This window comes from Bactrocera tryoni, chromosome 4 (genome assembly GCF_016617805.1).
Source record: "Bactrocera tryoni isolate S06 chromosome 4, CSIRO_BtryS06_freeze2, whole genome shotgun sequence".
In the NCBI taxonomy this organism is placed as follows: Eukaryota; Metazoa; Arthropoda; class Insecta; order Diptera; family Tephritidae; genus Bactrocera; species Bactrocera tryoni.
In genome coordinates this window covers 45867372-45879733 of record NC_052502.1, presented here as the reverse complement: position 1 = coordinate 45879733, position 12362 = coordinate 45867372, and the positions used below count along the sequence as shown (strand labels likewise).

At 34.3% G+C, this 12362-nt stretch overlaps 1 protein-coding gene across 4 annotated transcripts in view; it reads left to right on the top strand.

The window, feature by feature from the left end:
- Positions 1–179: 179 nt before the first annotated feature.
- Positions 180–12362, top strand: part of LOC120776174 (rab11 family-interacting protein 1) — a 47046-nt gene continuing 34863 nt past the window's right edge. For 3 of the 4 annotated variants that reach the window (XR_005705400.1, XR_005705398.1, XM_040106787.1), the window contains exons 1-2: positions 180–245; positions 337–634. Coding sequence is in view for 1 of the 4 variants with exons in the window: in XM_040106787.1 (XP_039962721.1) it covers positions 604–634 (31 nt within the window). In the remaining 3 variants the exon portion in view is untranslated. The other variant, XR_005705399.1, reaches the window with a different exon arrangement.

Genomic DNA, 12362 nt, shown 5'->3' with positions numbered 1-12362 from the left:
AAATAAAACCATTATCTCTTCACTCATTATCATTATTCAGTTTATTTAGTTTCCTCTTTTAATAAAAGTAAAAGACAAAGATTCTCTTTAAACATTGTGGACAAAATTAAAATGCAGCGCTGCGGCTTTGTACTCGTTACTTTTATTCGTTAGAAATTCTTTGGTGAACAGCTGTCACTCGTTTTTTGCAATTTGACCTGTTCGGTTGTTATTTCCAGTTATTTCATTTAGCGCTTTAAATACAGGTAATATTGGTATTGTGTTTTAAGAATACAATCGGGTTAAGTGATTTTTTTTGTTTGTTCTGTAATTTAATATATTTTTAATGTGTCGTAGGTATAAAATATCAAAATATTCTCGGCAGTGTTAAGGTGATTGTAAAAAGCAAGTGCAGTGAAGTGTTGTGATGTCGGTGAAGCTAACAAAAAAGTTTTAAAGCAAAGGTGAAAATCCAATAAAAAAGAAAAGAATCGTGCAAAAACGCAATATCATACAACTGGCTGATTTAAAATATATTATTCTTATTGGAAATTAAAAAAAGTGAAAATTGAGGAAAAAAGTTAATTTTCAGATTGGAGTGAACGCTGTAATTGGAAATTTAAAATGTGGAGTCCAACGCACATACAAGTAACTGGTAAGTCCAAACGTAATTTAATAATAATATGCTACGGTGAACAAATTATATTTAACTATTAAGAAGTGTGTTCAAAATAATTAGTGTATTATGTGTGAACAAGAAAAATTAATTGTAAGTTTTCAGAAGCATCAATTGCACCCATTGTGTTAGCCATAATTCGTGATTTTGTGTCAGCGCATTATTGGCATAGCTAACTGCGTCGGTGGCCGACTCACCGTCATTGTTTATATCAATGCCACTGGCTGACGGAATTGTGAGCAGCCACTTTCTTTGTGTACCATACATGTGTACACATATGTGTATGTGCATGCAATGGAAGCAAAAGCTGCTTCAACAGCACCTCACTAATATATAGTTTGATTAGCAGAGAACTGGTTTTAAGAAAAACCATAACTGAGCAGTTTCTGAGTTTCAAAGTTTCATAAAGACAAAGCTCACAGTACAAGGCAAAATTGAGTGTAGCAAAAAGTCGTCGAATGCGGCAAATTATATTAAAAATGGAATGTAATTTTTATTTGTTAAAGAATAATACCGAAGTTGTTTTTGCTCTAGCAGTATGAAAATATTTAAATAGTTAATGGTAGGGCGATCATGGCATGCCCCCTCTAACTCCATCTTGGGTCAAAAGCCTTTGAATGGCAGTGACCAATGCGATTAATATGCAACGTTGCACGGCTGGTCAATTTCAATTTTATTTTCACTTTTTAATACTCTCCACAATAATACTTTTAACAATTAGCCATCACGAAATGAGTGTGAGTTTAGCGAAAATAACAAAGTAAACATATTTGTATGCAAACAACTAGTTGGTGGATTAAGCAGGCACGTTTCTGTTGAGATTGAGGATTCGCAAATTGAACTCTTGTAACATGTAAACAAATGATTGTAGTCATCAGATTGTTTGGCTTTTATGTGTCACTTTCTACATTGTGCCATTGTTCTCGAAAAATTAATTTGTGCTTTCATTAATTTGTGGCACTGCGGTTTTATACTCACCTATTTACAATTTAAATTTAGCCCACTATACCTCTCATTACTGTGCTATAGTGCTCCTCGTGTAGTTGTCTCCGCCAACGCCATAAAAATATCATTATTTGCCAAAGTGCTCCTCATTCACCACCTGCTTTCCTCTATGCATACAAATGTATGATTATTTGTGTTTAGTTGTACCAACAAGGCTTTTGGTGTCACGTGATGATGACTGTTATTTGTGTTTTCTGCTGCTTATTGCAGATTTCACTTAATTTGGAATGCAAGTGCTGACTTTTTCTGAATTTGTGATATTTACGTGAAGAATTCCACTGAACGTCAAATTAAATATGAAAGGGAAGCAGAACAATAATAGTTCTCAAAAACAAAATCTTATAGAAACAAATATTTTTACCTATGTGCGTGTATAAAGTTGTAGGCGGAAATTGGCTTTTGAGAGCTCGTATCTTTTTACATTATACAGTTCTAATCTTAGGAAAATTGTAAAGCCTTGATAAGGAACTTCAAATGTTTTACTGGAAATCACAAACTGTCATATTATTTCTTACTTTTATCGTTATCATCAAATTGTGAAAGTACGAAGCACATTGCTGGCAATGAACGTAACTTGCACCGAACAAAATGAATGTATAAATTTATTAACATTTAGTAGCGATTTTAAAAAATTCAACTTTTTTCTTATTTCGCCAGTAATGGAATATATCGATGCGTTCAACAGTCTAAATTTGGACTATCCTGCAATGACCTTGGAACTAAATTCGCTGTCGTTCCAACAATTAAAAAAGGGCTTTCATTCTCCCGTAATGATTCATTCAATTTAAACTAAGCGCAAATTGCCTCAAAATACAACCTCTATTAAAGCTGCAATCGTCTAATACCTTACAATACAATTTGTTTACTTAGACTCTTCACAAAAGTAAAATAAAATCCCAATAAAATGAAAATATTTTCAAGAGATAAGATAAGAATTCCAATCTTAAAAATATTCTTTAGTGACGTACTCAAGTCTGGTTAAGGGTATTACTTTTATATGAAAATATTAAGGAAATGCCGTGTTTATGAAAGTTAACCGGTTATGGGTATGTGAGGTGTCCGGCTATAAGGATTGTCCGTAATGGGGAATTTCACTGAACGTACATGTGAGGAGAATTGTACATGGAGAGCAGAATTGTTGGTGAAACGTAATTTTTTTGTGTAGAAATTTAGGTGTAGTCATAGTATTATTAGTAGTATTAGTCATTTTTACAGCTGATAAGATTTCAAGCCGCTTAAAGTTTGGTTAACCACATTGCCTGTTGAATGAGTAATGAACACTTCGAAAAGGCGGAGAAAGTATTTATATTTATAAGTGGATTAGTGTGTTTGTAAATGTAATATATGTAAATAACATCTGATCAAATATGACACAGACTGTCAAAATTAAACATTTTCACATATTATAATACAAATCATTATTTTCGCCTTCAAAATAGGCTCCTGAGCTACTACAAGCTTGTCATGCTTAATAAAATTTTCCATACACTTGTTATAAGCCTCGGATGGCATGGCTCTTAGCGAATTTTAGTTCTTTCGGCTCATTTTTTAAGACCAATTTGCTGGGTTTCTGAAAAGTTTCGATGTCATATTCATAAAACCCACATCTCGCCACCAGTAATGATGCATTTGATGAATGTAGGGTCTTCAGCGAAGTTGTCAAACATTTTCTTGTGACTTCTGGTTGAAATCGTATTTCCAAAAGACTCTCTCTCATGCCAACATGACGGTTTTAATTTTTTTTTCGATGATATCGTTTTTAGTGGATCTGGATGGATGACTGACATAAGTAAAGTTCCGATAACTTCACGACCTTCATTAATTGCTTCATATCATTCAAATACTTATGTGATAAAGTAGACTCACCAAAATACTTCTTCAACATTTTCATTGATGCACAAATTGGGAAAAAATATCAAGCAAACTCGTTCCATAATAAAAATTGAGATATCGAGATCAAACTTCACATAAAAATAAAAAATGTGTTGTACAAATCTAGGAAACAATTTTTTACCGATTCGGCCCAGTCCAGTTCAAGTTTGATCAGATGGTATACATTTACCATGTAAGTACCTTAATTTTTCTTTTATAAATTATGCCCACATATTGACTTAGTAGACGTTCTCTTATGTGCATTGGTATGAGCAAATATGCTATTTTACAATTCTGCCGCCATCAAATCAACAATTGCCTTTGTCTTCAAGTATTTTTAAATTGGTCAGCGTAGTTGTTGTCAATATTTAAAGAACTGACTTATTTTCATGTGAAAATCAAACAAATTTGTCTGCAAGAAGCTGTTCATTGTTCAAGATTGCTCGTGATAGCATGCATGTATTTGTTGTTTGCTATTTATTTTCCGCTTAAAATGTGTATTAAACAAGAAAAAACGTTTACTTTGGTTGCAAGCAGTTATAATATATACCTTTAACAAGTGCATTTTTATGGTACAAAAAGATTTTGGTCTGTCAGTTTGTATACCGGCCATATGCTATAGTGATTTGATCTGAACAATTTTTTTGTACATAATGTTGCTTTGGACTATATTCTATACCAAATTTCGTGAAAATAGCTTGTCAAATCCAAAGGCTTTTCATGCATGGATTAAATTTTATCGATCAATTTGTATGGCAGCTATATGGGTCCAGCATCGACAGTTCTGACAAATGATCAACTGCCAGGGAAGAAACTGACTTATGCCAAATTTTACATCGGTATTGCAAAAACTGGGGAACTAATACATTGTAGTATATGTACACAGATAGACAGACAGGACATGACCAAACCGACTCAGCTCGTCACTCTGATCATTTATACACTATAAACATTGATGGGTCTCCGACGATTTCTACTGGGTATTACCAACTTCGTGCCCCATTATAATGTATGTGTATGTGTGTGCATAAGTTCAGAAAACAATACCTTTTTTATCAACAATTATTTTTTGCTCAACTAATAAGTTCCGCTAATAAGCTCAAGCGAAGTAATTCAAGTTCATTATTATTCATTTGTATTCGCTATTTATTACTTACAGTGATACGGCCCTTTGTTAATCACTATTTTTATTATTATTATTTTTTTTTGTTTTTGCAAACAATAATTACCCAAGAACAGTTGTATGAAAATAGCAGCGTAATCTCTCTTTGTTGTAACTATGGCGATGAACTTGATGAATCAGTGCTTTTGTTGTATTGTTTACACTGATTGTCATGTGTTATGCCTTGCCGTTTCATTTAATAAGAAAATTAATTGTATTGAGTAACGTTTTTACTTATAAAATTGAATTTTATTGTTTATATTGTATTTGAATGCTGATTATACCGTGAAAAGTGCTATGTTTGCATTTTATTCTTTGATTTTAAATATCAAGTTTTGTGATAATGACTTCATCTCATCTCAAATATGCTATAAAACTATATATTATATATGGAGGCTTGATTTCTGCTTGAAAAAGGTATTTAAAACCAAGAAGAATCGTTTACTTCGACTGCACCGATGGCGGAGGGAAATCCAAATCGATGTTTCCCTACTTTTTTTTTATGAAAAAACACAAAAACTTCAAATTTAAAGGAAATTTTTATCATCATTCAAAATAACCTTTTTTGAAATTTATTTTTTGAAGATTATCTCTTTCAAATGCAGGCCGCGGCTATGTCGCAGGTTTCCCATCCGTTGAGTCCAATTTTCGATGACTCAGAAACCCTACAGGAAAAAGGCTAGCGTTGTGATATCACACAATCTCGGTGGCCAATCGACCGTCCCAAATTATCTGCTCTCAATAAATCCATTGATTGATGGGTCTTGTTGAAAAATATCACCAAGTTCACAGGGATGAAATGGCAGCTCTTGAATCTTTTCAGGTTGTTCTTGGTCTCAAAAGCTGCATTTTTGCTTATTTATGTACATACATACCCATTGAGCCAGAAATAGGTCTCATCGCTGAACAAAATTTGGCTCGAAAACGTCGGATCTGCTTGGAATTTTTCAAGAGCTCATAGAGCAATGCGATGTTGCTTGGGAAGGTCAAGCGGCTTCAGTTCTTACACAAGTTGTATTTTATAAGCTTTTCATTTAAGAGCTGGATATAAAATGCGCCAAGTCGTGCCATACGTCAGTCCGAGTTGCTGCGAACGGCGCCGAATCGGCACTCCACGGTCATCGTGTACAGTCTATTCCACGGCTGCTATTCTTGCTGCTTTCTAAATTGAATTCTTATGGTATGGAAATCTGATTGGCAAGCTTGAGTAATAGCAATATGCTATAGTGGTCGGATCTCAACGATATCGGCGGAGATTGTAGCGTTGTATTCGTCAATAATCGGTGCGAAATTTCGTAAAGATATCTTGTCAAATAATAAAAAATTCCATACGAGAACATTATTTTGGTCGGTTGCGGCAAGTAAGCGGCTTCTTAGTTACCCTAAAAGGATGTATGCAAAATTTCAGATCGCGAAGCTGAGGGACTCGAATATAGTCTTACATTTCTTTACTGTAACATTTTTGGAAATTGCTATTGACGTAACAGTTCTTCATCGTGAAAAATAATCAGGTCCATGTCGGTTATGAAGATCCATTTGTCTTGATCTAGGATCTATCTTTCTAACGCAAGTTTATTCTGCAGATCTCCCACTCTCTCTATCTCTCTTTAGCATGTCAATATTCGAGTGTTGTTCTTGTAAAAATAGAAAATCGAATGAAGTATTTTTTTTTACAATTCTCTATGGCGCCACTTACTTATTCTATAAATAAATTCGAAACAATATCCCAAATTGGCCATAAAGAGCAAAAGCGCACTTTTCAATGAAGTCTGTAATCTGGTTGCGTAGACTTTTTGCTTGCTTCACTCCGTTAACTTCTTCTACATCCCGGCATTTAATTATTTAACCGTTTCGGCTGGCATTCTAGACAATAAACGACTATTGTAATCGTTCTTTAAATACCCAATCTTCGCCAATTAAGCCAAAAAAAGTAACTGTAAAATTGAGCTTCGAAAAATGTTTACTCGTAAAATAATATCCATGTACACATACATGCATACATACTTACATATACGATTACAATCTTGTATAATAGCAACAGCTTTTACATGTTCACCGTTGACCTGTGCGCACGCGTTCTCGTTTCAGTGTTTGCCACTGCAAGTCAAAGCTGCTTGTTGTTGCTGCTCTTTGCATTTCACACTTTTCTTTAATTTATCTCAGTTCGTGCTCGCTGCTATTGGTAACTGATTTATTCTGTTGACCTATTTCCACAAAAACAACTTTTTTTCTTTTTCTGCGTTTCAACGGCTTCTTTGCTGGATTGCTATTCGCTTGGAAACGAAGAAAGTGTATGTTCGGTTTGAAAGTTTTTAAATATGTATGTTCTTTTTGTTGCTGGTTGGTTTTCTCTATAAATAGTTTTAGTGTTTGAGTAAAATGGAAATGAAGTAAATGGATGGATGTCAGTGAACTTTAAAATGTCAAAAACGTGCTTTCGTTAATTTAAATTTTTTTTGTATTTTTGACAACTGTCATAAGGCGGCATATTGCATCAGCGATTGATTGATCATTATCAATTTATGATTTAGCATCATGAACAATTGTTCCAATAGGTTATGACGGCAAAATGGTTCGACAGATTAGCCGCTCAACACTAAATTTTGTGTTATATTTACTTTTTTCCTCACTTGGTTCATTTCTGAGAGACTGTTTCAAATATGGCTTGTTCTTCTTCTTTGCGACATTTCGTCTTACCCTCGCTCACTACCAGACCCATTTGCTTTGCTTCCTTATCCAGTCTAGAGAAAGCAGAACTAACGCCGCGGTTGTTGAGGCCAATGATATCAAATTATCGGCGTACGAAAGCAGCTGTACACTCTTATAGAAAATTGTATCGTCTGCTCTGCAGCTTCTATTATTTTCTCCAGCAATAGATTGAAGAAGTCACACGATAGGGATTCCCCTTGTTTGAAACCTCGCTTGGTATCGGACGACTCGGAGAGGTCTTTCCCGATCCTGACAGAGCTTTGGTGGTGCCCAACGTCCGCCTACACAGCATTATTAGCTTTGCGGGGATACTAAGTTCAGATATTCCTTTTCGTGCTGTCGAAGGCGGCTTTAAAATTGAAGAAGAGGTGGTGTATGTCGATCTTCCTTTCAGAGGTATTTTGCAAGATTTGGCGCATGTTGAGAATCTAGTCGATTGTAGTCTTTTGAGGTCTAAAGTCGCATTGATAAGATCCAATTAGTTCGACGACGGTAGGCTCCAGTCTTTACGTCCACAGGAAGAAGATTTCAAGTCAATCTAGAGTTTTTTTTATTGACATGCATACTGTTACAATTGTAATTGTTGTACTCTATACGCAAGACTTCGACCTTTAGCTGTTAAAATGGCTAACGATTGTGACTGCTAAGCATTCCGTAGCAGCCGTAAAACAGCTGTCAAGTAACTGTAAGTTAATTTGTAGGCGCTGGCTTGTACACTGTTACTCCCCGTATTCTACTCTTTCTAGACAAGCTCTAGACCAAAGAAAAATGCTTAAAATGCTTATATACAGTTGTATAAGAAAATTAACACCATCACTAAACCAGATTTGCTGGGGCATGCACTGAATGACTGCATAGATATTGATGTGATTACTTTCCTCATTTCTTCGGAAGATTATTTCCCATACAAACAACAGTAGTTTTTCTTGTTTCTCCAAGTGCAAATAAACATTGATTCAACTGCAATCAGTTCGCGTTTCATTTACCGTTTTTGTGTTTATGAACAATCGATGCACAGTTGTCTGCAAACAACCAATCGCTTAACCGAACGCACTCAGTGGCCATCAATATCAAAACGATGCGCTTGATTAAAGCCATATGCTGTTACCGCATACTGTTAGATAGCGCTTAGCTGACCAGCTCACTAGCTACTGTTTACTATAAATGCGATTTTACGGTGCTCATTTCAGTAAGCGTAAAATTTCCGCATTGTCAGCACTTGCTAATGTTTACTTGTGCTTTGTTTTTTTTTGTTTTTGCTGTTTTTCTGCTGTCTGCCTTTTTTCAGGTCCTACAAATTTGCTACATATTTAAATTGCTTAATGGCCCCTCGCGCTAAGGTTTCTCATTATACCCAAGTACTTAGAAAAAGAGGGCCGCAGAAAGAAAACTTGTTGTGTGTTTAGCTTTCGTTAATATTTCTTTAAGCAAATTTGTTGCTTTTCTCTTTGTTCGCCCACGTTTTGTTTACATTTGTGCGTTTTTATGTGGGCGCTGTGGGCTATTGGCCTCTGTGCTTTATTTTTAGCAACTATTTCCTTGGTATCATTTATTTTTCCAAGTCTGCGTTGAAGTGTTCTACAAGATTTTGTTTGTATTTCAGACAGTTTTTGTATTTAAATTATCTTTGAATTTTGTATCTAAAGTAAAATCAGCAACAGGGAGAACAGTTATGAAAATTATTAATATATACTCGTAGAAGATTATACTTGCTACTAAAGAAGTTTAGACTATTATAAAGAGTATGTTCATATATAGTGGTCGTTAACAGTTTTGAAATAAAAAATTTTGCAGTTACTGCGGAAAAAGTATTCACAATAGGTTGTTTCTATCCAATAGATATTGTATATTATCGTTCCTTTTATTGTCGATCATTTAGAGCGTAACATTCTGTTATTGATCGTATTGACCCGTTTTTCATAAAAATTTTCAAATTCATTGGTCGTATGTTTACAATATTGGCACGAACGTTTGTTTCGACTTGCTCTATTGTTCGAGGATTGTTGACTTATGTTTTACTCTTCAAACTACTCCACACAAACATGCCATGGAGAGCAAAATTTGAATATCTGGGTGGTCAGTGCATGCCAACTCCTTTCGACGTCACACGAAGTCAAATTTAGAGATTTATGTATGTATATTGGTTCATCATCCATCGATATCGATTTGCATTCATTTACATTTGCGCGACTTCGAGATCCTTCTGGCCTAGAATAAAGATCTGCTGAACTACTTGCCCTAAGCAAAGTTCATCTTGCCGCAATCGTAGGATTTATTACTGAACACCATCCAATAGGCATTCATGCGGCGAAGCTAAAAATCTTGTCGGACGCTAGTTGTCACAGTTGTATGAAGAGGATAAGATGGAAACATCCCGGTACTTTCTCCTCCATTGTCTAGCCCTTGCAAGACTGAGGCTGAAACATCTCGGTAATCTTAACTTCGACGAAACAGAAGACATAGCCAAAACTGGTATTAGTCGTTTCAACAAATTTGTAATAGCGCTTTGTCGATCTGAAAAGGTTATGATCCAATATTTACGATATTTGGTATCACAACGGACCGACGTTCGACCTACTGGACCAAATACTCACTGCGAAAATGAAGTAGCCTATCGTGGATCTCAAAGAGTTAAAGGCACCTAAATGTGTTCTGATTTTTTCTCATTAGTTAATGTATTTACGTCTCTTGAGATATTCCAGAAATCCTTCGATAAAGCATATTTTAGGTGTTCTGATTGGATTTCGAGGCTGACGTTGTTGTTGGTGTTGATGCTGGTTCCAAGATAGACGAAATTATTTACAACTTCGAAGTTATGACTGTCAACAGTGACGTGGGTGCCTAGTCGCGAGTGCGACGACTGTTTGTTTGATGACAGGAGATATTTCGTCTTGCCCTCGTTCATTGCCAGACCCATTTGCTTTGCTTTGTCCAGTTTGGAGAAAGCAGAATTAACGCCGCGGGTGTTGAGGCAGATGATATCAATATCATCGGCATACGCCAGCAGCTGTACACTCTTATAAAAGATTGTACCTGCTCGGTTATGTTCTGCAGCTCGAATTATTTTCTCCAGCAGATTGAAGAAATCACATTCGTATTCGTGCTGTCAAAAGCAGCTTTGAAATCGACGAAGAGGTGGGTTTTCCAACTTTTTGAAATACTCAAGTGGATTAGGATAAGTGTTAGTGACGCATTACTTTATAGACATTTGTAATTAAACCAAGAAAAAGAAAGAATAGAGAAAAGTGTTATCTTATCTAAAATATTTTTAGACACTAGCCATATATATTATACAGTTATTTCAAATCATTGATGTTGGCGAAAGATTTGTTAAAACTTTAGTGTTTACTAGCGTTAACACCCTGTATTTCATTAAAAAATGTATTAGTATTTTCAAGAGACTTAAGCTGATTTTAAAATTTTTTATTTTAGATATTTTTATACCCTGAACAGAGTATATTAAGTTTGTCACGAACACCCAGGAGAAAGCGTCGAATACCCTATAAAGTATAGTCATGTCTGTCTGTCTGTCTGTCTGTCAATCCGTCTGTCTGTCTGTATATATACGAACTAGTCCTTCAGTTTTCAAGATATCGTTTTGAAATTTTGTCATTTTCTCTTCAAGAAGCTGCTCATTTGTCGGAACTACTGATATCGTACAACTATAACATATAGCTGCCATACAAACTGAACGATCGGATTCAAGTTCTTGTATGGAAAACTTTCACATTTAGCAATGTATCTTCACAAGAGTTGGCACGGGTTATTTTCTATATACATTATATTTCAACAATGTAATCTCCGAAGAAATTGTTCAGATCGGCTAACTATATCATACAGCTGTCATACAGACCGAACGATTGGAATCAAGGGCTTGTATGGAAAACTTTCGCATTCGACGTGGTATCTTCACGAAATTTGACGTGGATTACTGCTTAAGGTATTATTATAATATCCTAAAAATTTGTTCAGATCGGATTGCTATAGCATATATCTTCCATACAAACTGAAATCATAGTTACTAAAAGAAATGCATCTGTGAAGGGTGCAGCCGAATTTAACCCTTTTTTCTTTTTTCATTTCTTTGGGACCATAAAATAAAATAATTTATTTTGCATACGCTGAATCATATAAGTATGTAAGCCTAAGCATTTTGAAAAACACTTGCTACTCTGCAATTCTACTTCGCATTATTTTTATTACGAATTCCACAGAACCATACAACAAAAATAACAATGTTGCGCACATTAGCTACAATAACAATAACCACGTTTTTATTTCACAAGCAAATATTACTGCGGTTAAAATTTTATCGAAATCTTTTTTACTTCATAAAGTCATGCCGATTTATGTACTCCATAAGTAGGAGCGTATTAGGGGTATGACTGCCGCATAACTTTACTTTACATCTGGTTACCTATTTCAGATACCTTGTATTTTCTTGCAAAACTTACTTACAATAAATTTTTTTTATATAATTGTAATAAATAAAAAAATTGTATTACTCAATTAACTGCTTACCACTTTAATAAAATTATGTGTTGCTGAAATTTTTTTTTAAATATTTCTTGCAAAAAAGCAGTATTTTCCTTAAATATGTTATTCAAGACACCGATTAGATGAACAATTCAATTTTACATTTTAAATATTTAGCAGTCTTTAAGAAACAATTTTTTAAAAACTAGTTGGAATAATTAAGTTTTATATTTCCAAACAGTTTTTTTTTTTAATAATAAAAACGTGCATTCACATTTTATTGTCCATGATTATTTACATAAATCTTTTTGTTTTATTTTTATAACTATATATGTATTTAATATTTTCCATTTTTAATTACTTGCTTTTAATTTTCTTTAGTCATATTTTTTTATATATATATTTTTTCAGTTAAAAATGTTTTTTGGATTCATGGTACATTTTTTAAATTATTTTTAATTTTTTTTTATTCTATATACATAT